General features: G+C 45.8%; 1 protein-coding gene across 1 annotated transcript; it reads left to right on the top strand.

Annotated features, from left to right (window-relative positions):
• The first annotated feature begins 625 nt into the window (after positions 1-625).
• Positions 626-18484, top strand: f5 (coagulation factor V). Its single transcript, XM_030112140.1, has 27 exons — positions 626-789; positions 987-1069; positions 2714-2836; positions 4297-4509; positions 4588-4749; positions 5283-5504; positions 5605-5770; positions 5845-6025; positions 7866-7962; positions 8108-8313; positions 9235-9382; positions 9463-9675; positions 10372-10742; positions 11124-11260; positions 11576-12307; positions 12401-12569; positions 13655-13891; positions 14008-14224; positions 14610-14789; positions 15261-15377; positions 15472-15543; positions 15910-15995; positions 16260-16415; positions 16498-16642; positions 16736-16887; positions 17955-18140; positions 18227-18484. Exons 1-27 carry the CDS (start codon positions 626-628, stop codon positions 18371-18373), a joined length of 5082 nt encoding a protein of 1693 aa, XP_029968000.1. The 3' UTR covers positions 18374-18484.
• Positions 18485-19402: the final 918 nt, after the last annotated feature.

Below are 19402 nucleotides of genomic sequence, written 5' to 3'. Positions count from 1 at the left end.
GTTTCTCTTGTATATCTCTTTAGGCGGGTAGCTAGGGCTCAGCCTCAGTGCCTCGGCTCTGGACAGCTTGCTGTATTTCTTAGGCACTTCCTTCTTAAGCTTCACACCTCTGTTAAGTTCCGTCAGGAGGCTGACTTCTGTCCGTGTTGCCTTGATTTTTACCTCCTTTTTGTCCATTGAGGCTCTGAGTCCTGGCTACTCATCTTGTAGCCAAGCATCATGGGATGCCATACTGTACATGTTTTTTATTTTTTTTTTTTTTTTTTTTTTTGGGGGGGGGGGAGTTTAAGTCGTAATTCTTATTTTCTTTAAACACTCATCCTCTGTGTGTTTTTTCAGAGATGATGGGAATCTGCACACCCTGCAGGGATGAGTCACAGAAAAAACACATACGGCTTCAATTACAAACCCCCCCCGAAAAAAACGAGGGAGGGAAGAAGACACAGTTCAGTGCCCTGGGACATAATGTTTGGACACACTTGTGAGTGACTGTGTGTGTGTGTGTGTGTGTGTGTGAGTGTCAGTGGCTGATAAAACACAGAGCCGACCTCCCAGTCAGATCTTCTCTTCCCTCCCTTGCAGAGCAGCCAGGTCTCACCTGGAGGACTGAGAACCAGAACCAGAGATGAGGCTTCGTTCCTGGGCTGGAGCCCGCTGCCTCCTGCCCCTCTTGGTCCTTCTGACCGTCTCTCAGGTCCGAAGCGACCAGTCTCCCCCCAGAGAGAGACACTACTACATCGCTGCTGTCGAGATAGACTGGAGCTACTCTGGGAATCATGAAGCCAGCAGGTAAGATCATCATTTTCTTATCAATCTTCCCAGTTTTTCATTTAAACTCTCTATATTTGGTTCTGTTGGAAATAATCCTTGCAGACTGTACACAGAACACATTCTACTCACTCTGTAATAAATCACATAGCTTCACAGTCTATGTGGTAATTTCCCCTCTTGCTGATTAATGGTGTGTGTTTTTCCACCATCCTCAGGTTTGGTCCCACCTATAAGAAAGTCGTCTTTCGGGAGTATGAGAAAGACTTCAAACAGGCTAAGACTCATCCGCCCTGGTTAGGTAAATGTCTGTCTGTCTGGCTTTTGATTACAAATACGCACCGCGCCCGAGCTCCAGAAAACACATTTATTATCTATAAGATGTGCAGAAAACAACTGAAATGTGCCTGAAACTGGTATCTTAAAGGAAATACTTCATTAAGGGGAGCTATGTAACAGAAGGAGAAGGTGAATAGGAATGCTGGATTTGACTTTAGGATCGTGTTTTCCACCTGGTGGTGTCAAAAGGCCAAATAATTTAATGTTTTTTGTTGTGGAGAATGTGCACTGAAGATGTTTTTAAGGTTTGTAAATGGCAATGAAACTCTTTAGTGTTGTAGGAAGAAATAATCTCATAATCTAACAAATGCCAGGTTATTTGGGGTTATTGTGGTGACCCAGTTTATGAGTTGCTCGTGTTGAGTTAAATGTTTGGGTTATTTTCATAAAGAATAACCCATTTGCTGGTTTATCGGTCTATTAATTTAACCCAGTTTCTGAGTGTTCAAGGTTATGCACCATTTTTGGGTTGTTTTTCAGAGATCAACCCATTTTGGGGTTAGAGGCTTGATTTTTTTCTTATACTATCAAAACATTTTAGTGTTTTTTTTGAAAGGGAGTATGTTATGGAGTAATCTCATTAACATTATCTATGATCACACATCTTATGTCCATGAAATGCGTCCTTCACCGTGTTCCAGGTTAGTCCTGCCTTCCTCCATATGAAGGTGGGACTGGCTCTGGTCCGTCCCGTCAACCCTGAAAATGACAAGGGCCTAGAGAAACTAATGACTATTAATTATTTTTAGCGCTAAATTGTGCAGCCCAACGGTTGGGTAAGGAATAACCCAACTTCTGCATTAAAACCCAAAAACCCAAAGCCGGAGTTCGTTGTTTTCTGTAGCAACATTTGGGTTAAAATTAAGTGATTTTTTTGAACGAAACTCTTTTTAGTGTGTAATGGAGATTTCAGATGAATTAAGTGCAGTCTGTAGCTAGCTAGATAGATAGATAGATAGATAGATAGATAGATAGATAGATTCCCTGACAGCACTTTAAAGGGGCACTATGAAACATTTGTGTTATTCTTGTACTGCCCACCAGATGGCAGTGTCAAGGAGCTTTTTAGGATTGCTGTCTATTTTCATTAAGAAATGATCAAATAAAATCAGTAGGTTTTATTTTGGCACATTTTTAATACCTAATTTTCTGTAAGTTTGAAGGGGGAGGGGCTTCCTTGGGCCCGCCGTCTGCCTCCAAGTGCGTCGGACTAGCAACTCGGCACCTTGAAAATCGGCACTAAAACATTCCACAGAAACGGCTGGTCTGAGGACGACGTTCCTGGAATCAGATCCCGCTTTTGTTCACATTTCTTTCTGAAAGCATGAACTTTTTCTGCTGACAGGAAGTGGAAACCTGGTTTCACGCGTCCTGAGGTTGCTGGGTGTGGCTCAGAAGATTTTTTGCTCTTTCTAACCTGGTTTTTATTGATTTTCCAGTGATGTTTTCTGCTGTGTTATTTTGAGACGTCCGGGTTCGTTCTGAGTCGGGGTCAGTCGAGGCTCCAGCTGTTTTGGGCGAAGAGCTGGTTCAGTCTGGGCATCGCAGTCTGACTCAGCAGGCGTTACCCAGAAGGCCGGCGGTGACTTCCTGTCTGCGTCCGCAGGTCTGCTGGGACCCACGCTGAGGGCGGAGGTCGGCGACACCGTGGTGGTGACGTTCAGGAACATGGCGAGCGGCGCGCACAGCATCCACCCGCACGGCGTGGCTTACGGGAAGCAGTCCGAGGGTGAGCGCGGCGGCGGGGTCAGCGAGCGAGCGCATGATGTTACTGACTGGAATAATTACACAAGAAAACAAATAACGCCGTGTTTGTCTTCTCCGGAAACATTAACCAGGACAGGCTGGTCGTCAAAGTCCACCAGGAAGCTAAACCTTAATCCCTTTTTGGAAAAAATTTATTCAGGAAATCAAGACTAATAACTTTTTAATTTGCACTTGATGCCAAATTCTGAGCTCAGAGGAAACTGCAGGGAACTTTTTAAAAAATATATAATTAAGGTTTTACTTCTCTTGGAACTTGGTCAAACTTTATTCTGGTCCAAATCGTAATTATCTGTTCATAGTTTCTGCAAACAGCAAGACAAGGATCTTAATGTGCAGCAATCCTGCAAAAAGGAAATTAAATGGAGTCATAAATATAAACAACAACGAAACAAGAATGATTCAGAAAATACCAGCAAGAACAAAAGAAGAAGAAAAGCAAGTGAAGAGGACAAGAGCCAGAACGTTCAGGAACAAAGACCAAGAAGAGGAAGAAGAGGAAGAGGTCAAGGTCAAGGTTTATTTCTATAGCACATTTAAAATACAGAAAACTCTGCCCAAAGTGCTGCACATGTTGATAACACCATAAAAAAACAATAGAAAAATACAAAAGTTTAAAAACAATAACATACAAAACTGTCCAGCTCAACTTGTGTTGAATGCCAGAGCAAATAAATGTGTTTTTAACTAAGACTTAAAAAGACACAGAGAAAAAGATGAAGACCGGTGAGATGGAGACGAAGACAAACATGAAGAAAACGAGGATGATGAGAAAATAGATGACGGCAAAGAGAATGAAGAAGATGGAAAGAAGAGGAAGAGGAAGGACATGTGGAAGATAAAGAGAGGAAGAAGAAGAAAACAATAAGAAGGTGAAGTAAACGAGATGAGAAGAAGAAGGAGAAGAAGAATGAGAAAGAACGAGCTCAAATGAGAAGAAGACAACGGAGAGAAGAGGTTCTAACTGGAGGAAGAAGAAGAACACGAACAAGACGATGAAGAAAGAAAGCAAGACAAACGAGAAGAAGAACATGAAGAAAGCGAAGAAGAAATAATCGTCCAAAAAGGTTCAGTGGTCTTCCAAGTTATAATCCAAAAACAAAGGTTCTTTTCCAAAGACCAGATTGGTATTTAGTTATTTACCTGACGGTTTCGGCAGCTGTCAGCTGTCTTCTTCAGCTGACAGCTGCCGAAACCGTCAGGTAAATAACTAAATACCAATCTGGTCTTTGGAAAAGAACCTTTGTTTTTGAAGAAGAAATAAACCCAGACAAATAATAATAATAAGAAGAATAATAAGAATAAGAATAAGAATAAGAATAAGAAGAAGAAACCAAGCCAGAAAAGAAGAAGCAGGAAGAATGACGACTCAGGTGAGCAGAAGCAGACTGACCGGGCTCTCCCTTCCCCCCCGATCCCCTGCAGGCGCCCACTACTTCGACAACACGTCTCAGAAGGAGAAGGAGGACGACGTGGTTCCACCCGGCGGGCAGCACGTCTACTCCTGGGAGGTGCAGCAGGACGTGTCGCCTCAGGCCGGCGACCCCGCCTGCCTCACCTACTCCTACGTCTCCCACCAGCACGTGGTGGAGGACTTCAACTCCGGCCTCATCGGCGCCTTGCTCGTCTGCAAAGCAGGTAAGACGAACCCGGGCCGCGCTTCAGAGCCGCCGCCCGGCCCGTCTCACCCTGCCGTCCCTCCTCCGCTCTGTCCAGGAAGTCTGGACGAGTCCGGGATGCAGGTCGGAGTCCAGCACGAGTTGGTCTTCCTCTTCGGCGTCTTCGACGAGGCGGCCAGCCGCTTCCGGCCCGGCGACTACTCGTCAGACGGCCACGTCAAATACACCATCAACGGCTACAGCAAGGGGGCGCTGCCGGGTCGGTGTGAGAGAACACACGGTTCTCACACAGATCAATTTCATTTCACAATTTTATTGGGATTTAATACATTTTCTGTGAAGTTTTATACTTCTAATTTGTCACAGCAGCATTTAAAAATGCAAGTTTCATAGAGAACATCTAGAGTTATGTAATTCTTTGTTTATTTGAAGAACTTTTATTACAAATTTTTAAAATACAGTATATTATGTATTAAACGTATCAGCTCTTTATTGGGCTTTTTTAACTGCCCATTTTTAATAGTTTGTTTTCTATCTATATTTCCCATTTTCACATGATCCTTATTTTGATTAGCATTTTGTTTTTAGCTCGTTGTGATAAAATTCAAAGGTCACATGATTTCACGATCAGCTGTAACCTGTTATGTAGTTATATCGGCTCTAGCTTTGACAGGGAATAGCTGCGATAGGGAACCTTCCAGAACCTCCTGCAGACCTCTGCCGTCGAGCCGGTCCTTCGGGCTCGGTGGAATCCGCCCACCTGACCGTCGGCTCCGCCTCCTGTCGTTACAGGAGTCTCCGTCTGCGCCCATTCGCCCGTCAGCCTGCACCTGCTGGGCATGAGCTCGGAGCCCGAGGTGTTCTCCGTGCACGTGAACGGCCAGGTGCTGCAGCACAACGGCCACAAGGTGTCCTCGGTGGGCCTGGTGAGCGGCGCCGGCGCCACCGCCGCCATGGTGGCCGTGCACGCCGGCCGCTGGCTGCTCTCCTCGCACGTCGCCAAGCACATGGAGAGTGAGTCCCGCGCCGGTTCCCGGGTTCCCGGGTTCTCAGAACAGACAGAACGGACGGGAACGCTGTGTTGTGTGTGTTGTGTGTGTTGTGCGTGTGGCAGGTGGCATGCACGCCTTCGTGGACGTGGAGAAGTGCGACGACTTCCAGGCCCCCCGCCGCCGGCTGACCATCGCGCAGAAGCGGGAGAGCAGGGAGTGGAAGTACTACATCGCGGCCGAGGAGGTCACGTGGGACTACGCGCCCGACGTGCACGAGCACATTGACGAGTGAGTCGCAGTTAAAGCGCACGTTTGGAGAACCGCCAAAGTCACTTCAAGGTCATCCACTGTTTCCTGCGCAGAGATTTCAAGCTGCAGTACCTGACCCGGTCCGCCACTCGCATCGGCTCCAAGTACAAGAAGGCGGTCTACAGCCTGTACACCAACGAGTCCTTCAGCGAGCGGCTGGAGACCCGCAAGAGGAGGGACGAGCTGGGCATCCTGGGCCCGGTCATCAGAGCGCAGATCAGAGACGTGGTCACGGTGAGACGCCGCCGGCCGGCGTGTGTCGCCGTGTGTGGGAATAACAGGAAACACAGGCATCGGCGTGGCTGCTACGGACTCTGGTCATTATCCACAAAAGACCAGAAATAACTAGTCTGAGCCGAGTCACATGGTTCAGATGTGAAGTTCAAATATTCAGATTTCACTTCATAACTCCCATCTGAGTAAATGAACACCAATAAATAATCAAATAGGACAATCAGTTATTTTCAATACCTTGCTTTTCATGTCTGTCACCATCAAGCCTTTTATCTATTCATCTGTAAAGTCACTTTTATAGAATAGAATAGAAACACTTCATTAATCCCAGAGGACGATTCTTCTATTCCAGGGGTGTTCAACCTGCGGCTCTGGAGCCCCATGGGACTCTTCAGTCCCTCTGTAGCGGCTCCATGAAGCTTTCACGTTACACACTCCACATCTCAGTGCTATTCAAAATGAGTCGTTCAAAAGTGAATCAAAAAAAGGTTTCAAAAATAGCTAAAACCACAAGAAATGGCAAAAAACAAATAAATGATAGAACAGCTTAAAAACCCTGAAATGACTGTAATTTATTGAAGAAGAAAATTAAATATGGTTGGGAAAAAACATACAAAACTGTTTAAAAAGAGGTAAAACGATTAAAAAGCTAAAATTTCAAAAACTTTCAACAAAAATGCTTGAAAAGAGGAAAAAAGTGTTCAAATAAGATACAACAATAGGTTAAATGTCATAAAACGTTCACTCTTCTGAACTGTAGTTTAAACTTCATAAATACGTCATACGATCTCGGTGTTGTTTGTGCATCAAAACTTTATATGAAACTTCCTGAGCTGCATTCGCCTCACTTTAAAGGTTAAAAGAGTTTTGTGGCTCCAGAACAACTTGACTGGGTGGAAAGTCATCAAAATGGCTCCTTTGGCCACGAAGGTTGCAGAAACCTGCTCTGTTCTATTCTGTTGGGAGAAATGCTGAAAAGGAATTTTCCTCTAAAACTAGAGGAGCATTTCTACTGTATCATCCCATTCTGTTCCATAAACAGTTCACCGTCATGTTTTTCCTCACATTGTTTGTTGAAGACAGGACAGGGGGAATCAGGAGACGTTATCTTGTGTCTTATAGCAGCATCATAAAGAACCTGAACTGAGAAACTGTTTGTTCTGAAGGTTTCTGCTCCATAAACATGCAAGAATAAGTGTTTTTAGTTAAATATCTCTATAGTTTTCTCTTTAAACCGGATTACGTTTTGCAGGAGGGTTCATCTGATTAGAGCAGTTACACTGAAGAAGTCCTGGAGGTCTCTGTGAGAACTCCTACCTGGACGCAACAGAACAGGGCTGTCAAAAGTAAGGCCCGTGGGCCAAAACGGGCCACACGAGGCTCCAATCCGACCCACCAAACCATCAAGCAAAGTGTAAAACTTTCAAAGAAAACACTGATTTAAAAAAAATGAGACACAACAGAACTCTGAGAGCCGGGTTTAAATCTAGATGTTATTACGGCACAGTTTCGCCTGCTTTGTGGGGCTGAATGTGATCCCTGACCTGGAGTTACGCTGGAGAGGATTAGAAGAACGTGAAAGGACTTAGAAAAATAAACTGCATATGTTAGCAGTCTTTTTAGTTTAACTACCGCGTCTTAGAGGAACAGAAAACTCCCGGTCCGTCTCTTTAAATGTTCAGAGAGTTGTGCAGCACAATGAACAGTGCTAAAAGTAAAAGACAGGGGTTTTTTTAACTAAAATGACTGTAAACTTAGAGTCATCCATGTTTCACGGTGTAGGGACTGTCATGCTGTGTTGGGACTGTGTGTCCTCGCTCACGCTCTTCTCCTGCTGCAGATCGTGTTTAAGAACATGGCGTCCAGGCCCTACAGCATCTACCCACACGGTCTGACCATAGAGAAGTCTGAGGAGGGAGTCAACTACCCAGACGGAGGTACAGGCGCCACGGAAACACCCGTCAGCTCATCTCTCCCGGGTTCTTCAGTTTCTCTGCTCAGCGGGATTCTTTTCAGTATCCCTACATTTTGATGAAGATATTTGTTAAAGTTTACTTGGTTTTTTTCTATCGTGTTTGCCAGGAAACCACTCGCACGGCGTCCTGCCGGGTGAGACTCATACCTACGTGTGGCGGGTGGTGGAGGAGGATGAGCCGCTGCCCGGAGACTCCCGCTGTCTGACCCGGGTGTACCACAGCGCCGTGGACACGCCCCGGGACATCGCGTCCGGCCTGATCGGGCCCATCCTCATCTGCAAGAGCCAGTCCCTCAACGTCAGGAACGTGCAGGTAAAAACTCTCATGCTACACACACACAGATCGTTACACATCACAGCACTGTTCGAAACGAGTCGCTCAAAAGTGATTAAAAAAAATGTACACTCAAAATTGAGAAAAAAATATCTAAAACCACAAGAAATGGCAGAAAAAAAAAAAGATAGAACAGCTTAAAAAAACCCTGAAATGTCTATAATTTCTTAAAGGGGCTGTATCCTGCTTTTTTAGCTCGTCCAAACCCTATTATTGGCATTAACATGGTAATAGTTTATTTTTGGCGCTAAGGAAAAGTCATTTTGTGTTAAAAGATTTTCGGAGGTTAATTCTGAAACCCGGAAGAGAAAACGCTCTGTTTCACTGAAAATCCCGCCTCTCCCCCTGTGGACTTTGACTGACAGCGAACTTCAACCAATCGGAGCTGCATTAGCTTCTCTAAGGGTTAGCTTTAGCGCTTTAGCTTTAGCTTCTCTACACGCAAAGACACGCAAAAACGTCTTTTCCTGTTAGAAACTCACCAAGCGCAGACCCTTCAGACTCTTGCTCTTGCTTGGTTGTTGCTTTCAGACGATGGTTAAAGTTTATCTCCGTAATAGGAGTTACAAAAAGCAGCAACGCTGATGAAAGTCATAAAAATAGCTCCTTTGGCCATGAAGGTTGCAGAACCCTGGACTAGATGAAGCAGTTATGCCAGTTATGGACTGAAAAAAAAAAGTCAAAAACAATGCTGGGCCTCCAACTAAACAACCGTCAAAGAAGCATTGAGCAACACAGACCCAGCATCAGACCAGCAAATACCAGCAGAAACCAGATTCAAACCAGTATTTACCAGCGTAAACCAGAATAAGGTCACTATAGACCAGCATGATGTTTCAGACATCTGGGAAAAGCCCTCTGGATGTGAAAATGAACGAAGGTCTTTGTGCGATTCCACAGCTGAAAGCAGACAAGGAGCAGCATGCTATGTTTGCCGTGTTCGACGAGAACAAGAGCTGGTACCTGGAAGACAACATTCGCCAATACTGCGATCGATCGAAAGTCCACCAGGCAGACTCGGACTTCTACAAATCCAACGTCATGCACAGTGAGTTCCCCCACAGTCACAGTCGCTCGAATGAAGCCCGGCTCCTCCACCGTGAAACGAGCCTGTCAATTCCTTTGCAGCCATTAACGGTTATTCCTTTGAGACCGGCCCCCTTCTGGGCTTCTGCAACGGCGAGGTGGCCACCTGGCACGTGTCCAGCATCGGCGCCCAGGACTACATCCAGACCGCCACGTTCTACGGCCATCCCTTCGAGCTGAACGAGCGTGTCGAGGACATCCTCAGCCTGTATCCCATGACTGGAGAGACCATCAGCATGGACATGGAGAACATCGGTGAGCCGGGTCGGGCCAGGGACTCCCAGAGCCCCGATCTCCAGTCCACATATCCAGTTTAATGCGATAGCTTTAACTCAGACGAATAAATGCTGAAACACTCCTCCACTGACAGTTTCAGGTGAAAACAGAAACGTTTTGTTGCATTTTGTGGGTCCGTTTACACGACAACGGTGCTCAGAAACTCCGTTTTTTGTAAACGGCTGTTAAGGTGGAACTTTTCTAAGAACTGACTCCGTACATAGCGTATTGTTCTCTGTGTGTGTGTGCAGTTTCATTAAAAACAGCCAACAGCACCAGCTAGTGGCCCAACATGCTAACTGCGTCACTTTCAGCATGAAAGGATGTCGTTTCCAAAATGTTGCCTTCTGAAATTTACTGAAAGCATTAAGTTTTCACCTGAAAGATTGAGGAAGTCGATGTGAAAAGGTGGCGTTTTGCTGCACATCTCCCATCATAGCATTACTACCGCTGTGTTTTCTCCCTTTGGTGAAACATTTGATGAAATTCATTGTACAGATAAAAGCACCGAAAGCAACAACAGGAAAAGCAACACTTAGGGTTGCATGTTCCCCTGAAAATAAAATAAAATATCAGCAATTTCCATGTATTTAAACCATACGGTACATATTTTTCATCTGCTGTAGTTTAAAACAGCCGAACATGGAAACTGATTGTATTTCTGTGTTGAACCAGGAGTGTGGCTGCTGGCCTCCCTGAACTCCCACGAGACGACCAAAGGGATGCGCGTCAAGTTTCAGGACGTGGAGTGCTACCGCGACTACGCCTACGAGTACGACTACACGGAAAAGTTGCCGACCAAGGAATTTACCGTGTGGAGCCCTCCGAGCCTCGTTGACATCAAAAAGGAAGAGGAGGAGAAAAAGGAGCAGCCTCCTCCAGTCAGCAGTAATTCAGGGAGCGACATGGACACTTTAATGTACGCTGACCTGCTGGGTCTCAGGTCCCTGAAGAACCAGACCAACGTCACGGACGTGGACCAGCTCGACCTCTCCATCCTGGACTACGACGTAGTCGATGTGCTGGATGGAGAAACAAACCACACAGTTACTCCAACGAGGATGAGGAATCAGACCGCTGGCCCAACGCAACACGCTCTGAATCAAACCGGCTCACAACAAGCAGCTCGGCAAAACACAACGCACGTGCAAACCAGAGACACGCTTTTAAACTCCGTCCGTCGTTCTGAAAACTCAACCCGGCCAAACAATGGCAGCATGGACTCAAACAGGAGCGTTTCTCAGGTCGACTCAAGTCCAGATAACGGTACGATTTCTGTCTCAAACAACACAACCGACAACAACAGCACAGAACAGTCAGCGTTTGGAAACGGATTCCCAGAATCCACCAATGTTTCTGTGACATTACAGGAAACTGCAAATCTCACGACACAATTACCAGATAACTCAAGTTCTATCATGGAAAAGGAGAGAATTAATAGCACGTCTTTAAATTCAGTCTTGGTGGAAGACTCAGAGGAAAAATTCACAAGAGGAGATGTTTTCTATCTGTCCAAGGCCAGTCCGCACAATACCTCCAACGACAATGTGTCTTCCCCCGCTGCGTTTGAAAGAAACGACAAGACGGATGAGAATGACAACAGCACAGAAATGAACCATTTGTTATCTCCTCCAATGGTGGAAAGACGCAATCTGACAAACAACAAAAGCAGAGGCGATGACACTTCGATCCCTGAAGCGCAGCCGGAGCATGGGCTTCCAGTCAATTCTTCTCACATTGTGTCTTTCTTAACAACTGCCACCCTTGAAAATGTAACTCGAATGTTGCCCGAGATGGAGTCCTCAATAAACGCCACACTGGAAGTACTGCGTTCGCATCTGTGGGAGAATAAGGAGAATGAAACAGGATTTCTTTACAGGTTGACGCACACATCCCCCACGGGGGGCAAGACGGCAAAGAGCAGCTCTGAGGAGCTCGGCGGCTCAGAAAGCAGCGAAGAAGTGATCATTTACCTTCAAGAAAACAACACAGAGGTGATTAAAACCACATCGATCAAAACCAAAGACCACAACTGGACCTATGATATAACCCACCAAACCGTACCTGCGGAGATTCCTGAGCACATGAAGAAATACTTGAAAGACCACGCCCCTAAACCGGCGCCGGCTCCCAAAAAGGTGAGGAAGGTCAACATGCGACAGAGACCCCATAAGGGCCAGGGCATGAAGACCAAGAAGAGGAAGGAGTACAAGCCTCAGGCCAGGAGCGGGCTTCCGTTCTCTCCTCGAGGATTCAACCCAGGAATGAGCCCTCGTGGGTCTCGGCCGGCGGGACCTCAGCCGTTCTCCGATGAGGAGGAGCTGGTCAACATGCCGGTGGTCATCGGCGTCCCGCGGCCCGATTTCAGCGACTACGAGCTGTATGTTCCCGGAGGCGAACCCGACCATCTCGGCCTGGACGAACAAGACGTGAAGGCTAATGAGTACGAGTATGTGATGTACAAAGACCCCTACAGCAGTCATGAGGATATAAAGAATCTCAACCTGGACGAGACCGCTAAGTACTACCTGAAATTATCAGGCCCCAATGTCAAGACCTATTTCATTGCGGCCGAGGAGGTGGAATGGGACTACGCCGGCTACGGGAACAAGTATGCATCTAAACAGTGGACATAACACTCCCAGGCTTTCATGAAACTGTAAAATGTGTCGAGTTTAAACTATATTTCTGGTTTTTACCACAGGAGGCCAGAAAAAACTCAACAACAAAAACGAGAAACCAAGTTCACCAAGGTGGTTTTCCGGGGCTACTTGGATGCTAGCTTCAACACACCTGACATCCGCGGGGAGATCGACGAACACCTGGGCATCCTGGGGCCTGTCATCAAAGCAGAGGTTGGACAAAACATAATGGTAAGGCCTCCCGGCATTAGCCTTTCAGCGGCATTTTAAAGAAAAACAAAGTTTCTGTACAAATTATTGGAATTTATACACTTACTAGGGTAAATTTAATGTTCTATTAAACTGTGTGAAAAACATTAATGTCCAAGAGTGAAAAGAAAGACACCACTGACAGATGATGTTCTGTTTGTGTAGAGACCTTTGTTTCATCGTCTCATTGTCTGGTTATTGCTACTGGTGATGGTTTATTTGTTGAAAGCAAATGATGAACCTGCCAGTTTTTTCCTCAGTGGAGGTATACATCTCTGTCCTATAGTCTTTGTTCACCCCCCACCCCCCCACCCCTGTCTCCCTTGCACTTTACATATGTAGCCTGACAAGCATAAATGGCCCCAACAGTTGTAAAGAGAGTTTAGAGGTGAAATGCTTGTTTGCTTTCGTTGTTAGACAATTAGAACGGATTACCAGAAGGAAGTGGTTCAACTCGCCTGCTGGTTACACTTGTACCATTGCTTCAAATGAATATCCTGCAGAGAAACGTGTGAAAGTTCACTGTTTTTACTTTACCGACCAATGTAACATCTTGAAGCCCTCTGAGGCAACTGTTGTTGTGATACTGGGCTATACAAAAATAAATTGATTGATTGATTGATTGAAATTGAAAGTACCACAGAAATCTGCCATCAATTTGATTGAACGATTGAAAAATCTGTCAGTATTTTGCTTTGGGAAACAAGCTGAAGCTGACTCTTAGTTTGCCCTCCCAGTCTACGCACGATACCTTTCAAGTATTTTAAACTGAATAGGTCTGACTGGACAAAACAGAAAAGGCCTCAATGGTAATTTTGAAATGAAGCAGGCTACAAGGTACCTCTGCGTAGCTTCTATAGCTAATGGCCAATGACACGGGTGCCAACAAGCTTCCAGTCCCAACAAAATCCAAAGATGACCATGTGTGTCTGTCTGCAAGTGACTTGTTCATTGTGCTTTAAGCTAACTGGTCATTTAAGTGGTCTGAAAATGTTTCCTCCTGCTCAAACTGAAACCACCAATGAGCAACATTTCCACCTTTCTCCGACTGTCTTTTCGTCTTCTAGGTGGTGTTCAAGAACAAGGCCAGCCGTCCATACTCTTTGCACCCTAATGGGGTTTCCTACACCAAGCAGACAGAAGGTCTGTCCTACGAGGACGGCTCCAAGTACTGGTATAAATACGACAACGAGGTCCAACCCAACACCACCTTTACGTACCTGTGGAAAGTTGGCGAATCGGTCGGACCAAAGCCGGAAGAGTCCGACTGTCGCACCTGGGCTTATTACTCAGGCGTGAATCCTGTGAGTACTCACTGAATAAATTTGTTGTGTAGACTCAGTTGTATGGACTTGCAATGGCAGGCTTGGGTTTTTTTTTTTAGAATGACATTAATTACAGTAAATTCTCTGTCTCCTAGGAAAGAGACATCCACTCTGGTCTGATTGGCCCCCTGCTAGTGTGTAAAAAAGGCACCATGGAAAAGAAGTCCCTGAACACGAGGGAGTTCATGCTGCTTTTCATGACCTTTGATGAGTCTCAGAGCTGGTACTACATGGAGAACCGGGAGATATTGCACAGGAAAAGCCGAAGGAGGATGATGGAACCAATCCACAGGGAGGACTTGAAGTTTTACAGTAAGATTTTGTGGCCCATCAATTCACCTGATGTAGACTCCGCTCATATGGCAACATTTCATGTGAAAACTCAGAAGAGCTTCACGTTTTGAAAACAATGTCTGTTTCCGCAGAAACGGCAGAAACACTGAAAGCAATGTAGTTGGCATTCCAGACCTCGAGGGGGCGCTCTTGATTGTTTTTGTAATGGAGCCCAAAACGCAACGAAAGTTTTTCATTTTCACTTGAAAATGTTGTCATTTAAACTGTGCTTCAATCCTTACTTAGATTTATGCTAACTTTAACCTCATATACAGACATGGCAGAGGAATACTGAGACACTTTTTCTGCAGATAAATAGCAGCAAAATTTGAATTCAGTATCTTTTTCCATGTTGTTTCCATAGCGATAAATGGCATCATACACAGCTTGAAGGGCCTGAGGATGTACGCCAAGCAGCTAGCGTACTGGCACCTGATCAACATGGGACCCCCCAAAGACGTTCACACGGTCCACTTCCACGGCCAGACGTTCATCCACAAGAAGACCAGCAGCCACAGACAGGCTGTGTTCCCTCTGCTGCCCGGTGAGACCCGTACAACCGTCTGGACGTCGTCTCACAGACAGCTTTTGTGGTTTATCTGCCAAAATCAGGAAGTGCGCTAACTCGCTGTGGCCTGCTTGCAGTAGAACCTTACACCACAAGGTGGCGTGTTGAGTCGATTAAAGAAGCAGCAGGAGTAACTACAACACAGTTAACATCATTCATCCATTGGAGATCAGAGGCAATGAAACAACAAACCACAGCAAAGATTGAAAGAGGCAAAACTCTGAAAGTCATGAAAACATAGACCAGCATTAAAGTGACTCGACACTGCCCTCCAGTGTACAGCGATGGCATGACTTAAATTTTACACAGTGCCTCTTTTTAAGTCAGTGTTTTCTTCCCTTTCTGAGCTGTTACTAGTTACTGCTACTTGTCTTTAAAAGTGTCTGTAAACCCAGTTCTGAATTTAAAAAGTCACAGTGCTGAATCTCCACTGATTTGTGTTTGCAGGAAGCTTTGCTACTCTGGAGATGTATCCATCCAGACCGGGCCTGTGGCAGCTGGAGACCGAGGTCGGCCTCAACCAGCAGAGGGGCATGCAGACCCTCTTCCTGGTTCTAGATGATGGTGCAAACACTTTTTCCACCCAAAACATTTTCTTTTTTAACTCTTCCAAAATGTTGTGCCATGATATTGAAATATGTCCTTGACGTCATCACAGAGTGTTATCGTCCTCTGGGTCTGGAATTAAGCAGCGTGCAGGACAACCAGATCACAGCAATCAATACAAGAGGTCGGTGTTTCCTCTCTGTATTAAATCAATGATTTCTCCATCAATATTGCATTTTCTAACAGTGCCACCTGATGCACATTTAGGCCTCATTTACAAGGCGTTTTCACATGAAAACGGAAAACTCTCATGGTGGTTTGGGGGTCCGGCTGCATGACAGTGGTACTCAGAGTCACTAAAACACAACTTTTTCAGTTAGTTTCTTTGAGAATTTCAATGTAAGTTTTCTTTGCACATTACACTTTGCACAGCTGTGGTATAGCGGACCCTCCAACGGGCGATTCGGCACACAGGCTGCATGTTTGACACTTCCTAGTTTCTGCAGTCCAAATGTCACTCAATTAAAGACATTTCTTTCTTTGTTTGAAGGATACTGGGAGCCTCATCTTGCCAGACTGAACAAGCAGGGTAAATACAACGCCTGGAGCACCGAACAGAACAACAGCTGGATTCAGGTGCGTCTTACTTTTGGTTGCTCTTGGTCTCCTGGCGTAGCGTCAACGTAGAGATGGTTCACAGCAACACACAGCCTTCACAAATCATTGCTGTATGGAGTGTTAAATGCCATAAATTTAAGCTTTATGGCATTTGATAAGTGGTCATATCAGTACCCTGGATTGGCACATAGCTGGTTAATGGTTAGCACTCGTATTTGTACTGGTACCTTAAAGATGTGGCGTCGGTACGTCCCTCATATTGGCGACTGGTTCCTTCCGCAGGTGGATTTCCAGCGGCCCGTTGTGATCAGCCAGGTGGCCACGCAGGGAGCCAAGCAGATGTTTCACTCCCAGTACGTGACCAAGTACTCCATCTCGTACAGCAACGACCGCCGCAAGTGGATCTTCTACAAGGGGGACAGCCGGGACTTCAGGAAGGTGGGAGGAGCGCTCACGTCCTGCTGGATTAATGCTAACTCAACAGGTTTCACCAAGGCTGTGCTTCTCCTACTCTCACCAGATCTTCGACGGAAACCAGGAAGCATACGGCACAAAGAAAAACACCTTCTTTCCTCCAGTGGTTGGACGGTTCGTGAGGCTCCACCCCCTCACCTGGTACAACACGGCCACAGTCCGCATGGAGTTCTACGGCTGCGAACTGGACGGTGAGTCAGTACTGGACAACGGAGGAAAAGTCCAGCTGTTCTTTATAAGAAGGAGTACAGACATGCAGAAAACGCTCCCCGCTTCCTCCTCAGGCTGCTCTGTACCTTTGGGGATGGAAACGAGGCTGATAGAAGACCATATGATCAAGGCCAGCTCCATGGCCACCAGCTGGTACTCCGGACCATGGAAGCCCTCGCTCGCTCGTCTCAACTTACAAGGCACCATCAACGCATGGCGCGCTAAGGTACGATCTCTGAACATTACACCTCCAGCATGCACATTACTCACAAAGACATGGTGAAAGGCAAGGTCCTTTGAAAGAGAAAGGAAGAGGCAAACAATGCAATCCAAACATTAACATTGACATTATCTAAATATTACGTATACAAGTAAGATATCGTCACTCTGAAAGTAACACTTGTCCTCTTATCAGTTAGCCTTGTCAGTGCTTATCAAAATCCATCCAGATGTCTTTAGTTGTCCTGTTAACTAACTGACTGACCAAGTCAGCAAGCAACCAAACAACCAGCCAAGAAACCAACCGAGAAACCAACCAACCGACCGACCATGAGTTTGCTGAACCTGTGCAACGGTCAACACTCTTGTTACCAGCAATGCCATTCTGTCTAATGAATATATCTAAATTATATATAGTTAAAAGTAATCTATAAAGAGAGAGTCTTACTGTGTGATGGGGATGTAATGGAGTGGTGATGGCAATATGTATCTCTACACCAATGCAATGTCTTACTTAGTAAGTATACTTCAATAAAGAAGAAAAATATAATAATTATTATGATAATAATATTAATAATAATAATGGTAGTCATGGTATTAATAACAGTAATAGATATGCTTGTGTATTTATATGTTCATGTATGTAAGTATATATAGCAGTGAAGGGAAAAAAAACAAAACAAAAAAAAAAAAACCGGAACTGGATGTATACAAATGTAATATGGCATATGAAAGGGATGGGGCTTGTAAGTTTATACTTCTTCCCATTCCTTTTGAATATATTTTTATATGTATGTCAATTGTGGAACAGAGTGGCTGTACCAATACGGAAGCATGTATTCAATAAACTTCATTCATTCATTCATTCATTCATTCATTCATTCACTCTTCCCTCAAAGAGCTGCTGCTAGCTGTATTCCAGTGTGCAGTTTCCATGTTGTCCCTGTGGATGGATTCGTTCTTGCCTCTTATCACGGCCTAAGATGGACTGGTTACCTGTCAAGACGAAGATCTTTCTTGTGGATAGAAACAGCATAATATAAAATAAAAACTCTCATCCCGTCTCCTCCGCAGTATAACGACATGAACCAGTGGCTCCAGGTGGAGCTGCCGCAGGTCAAGAAGATCACAGGAATCATAACGCAGGGAGCCAAATCTCTGGGCAGCGAGATGTACGTCATGTCCTACATCCTGCAGTACAGCGACAACGGAGTACACTGGACCGACTACACCGACGACCAGGAGAGCCAGCCCTACAGGGTGAGCCGTCGCCGCTGCAGAGCCGCCAAGCCGCCAGCCCGCCGCCGCCGCCGCCGCCGGGCTCAACGTTTGCTCTCTCTCTCCAGGTCTTCAAGGGAAACATGGACAACAACGATCACGTGAGGAACTACATCTACCCTCCCATTTTCTCACGCTTCATCCGGATCGTCCCCAAGAGCTGGATCGGATCGATCACCATGAGAATCGAGCTGCTCGGGTGTGACTTCGAGTGATCTGAAGAGAACTAAGCAGGCTTTAATGTTAATACACACACAGAGGAATCTGTAGGGAGTCGGTTCAGGTCTAAGCACATCCACCTTCACACATACAGCCACATACAGACCCTGCTGTACACCGGCACTTATGGTTCAGGTCATTTTAAGTTCGTCACACAGGGTGAAAAACAGTGTTTTTCTTTCTTTTGTTCACACCAGGATGTTGCATTCAAGTGTCATGCAGAAAATGAGAAAATGTATTTTCCTTCTGGTATTTCTTTGTTGGAATGATGCTTCTCATCCATGTAGTGATCAGACCCAGTGATTCCCATCCTACCCCGCCGACACACACATCCATTTCCTCCTGAGAAAACTGTCTCTGCCGTGGTGGAAGATTTATCCCCAAGAAGCACTGCTGAAACAAACAGATCATATATTAAAAAGAAAGTTGTTTTTGTTCAGGAGTCGGGTGTTCCAGTGAGTAAACTGCTTCAGTTTAGATATATGTTGCATTTCGAGGCCGGTATGTGACGCGAATGAATCGTGAATGAATGTAAATATGTAAGTAAGCAATATGTAATTTATTTTTCAATAAAACGTGATCTGCGTGCTTTTTATCCCGGCTCAGTGGTGCACGGCTGCGTCAGTCAGAGGGGGATCGGCTTGCCCCGGCATGCCGGGAATATCGACCCCCGGCGGCTCCGAGGTGTCGCCTTTAGCCGCTCGGCTAACGGACACGTGCGGCTGCGAACACGTTGAGTTCATCCGCTCGCTGATGGGTGAGCGGTGGAGGTGTGGAGGTCTGGGTGTGGTTACAGGACGGTCCCCGCTCAGAGGAGCAACTCCAACGCCTCATCAAACCAAATGAGCAGGAATCCGACACGTCGTTCAGATTCCAGTCCGTCTCCACCTGAACGACCTCCGGAGGTCGGCTGAGGTCATCTGACCGGGCACAGCTAAATGAAGTGAATCCCTGGAAAGACTGGCGGCAGAACTCCTCGGCTGCTCGTATTTTTAGAGTTACAGTGGTGTCAGTGCGACGCGTCG

The sequence above is a fragment of the Salarias fasciatus genome, chromosome 16, assembly GCF_902148845.1.
Source record: "Salarias fasciatus chromosome 16, fSalaFa1.1, whole genome shotgun sequence".
In the NCBI taxonomy this organism is placed as follows: domain Eukaryota; kingdom Metazoa; phylum Chordata; class Actinopteri; order Blenniiformes; family Blenniidae; genus Salarias; species Salarias fasciatus.
The sequence above is the reverse complement of the archived record's forward strand: the minus strand, read 5'-3'. Positions and strand labels throughout refer to the sequence as shown.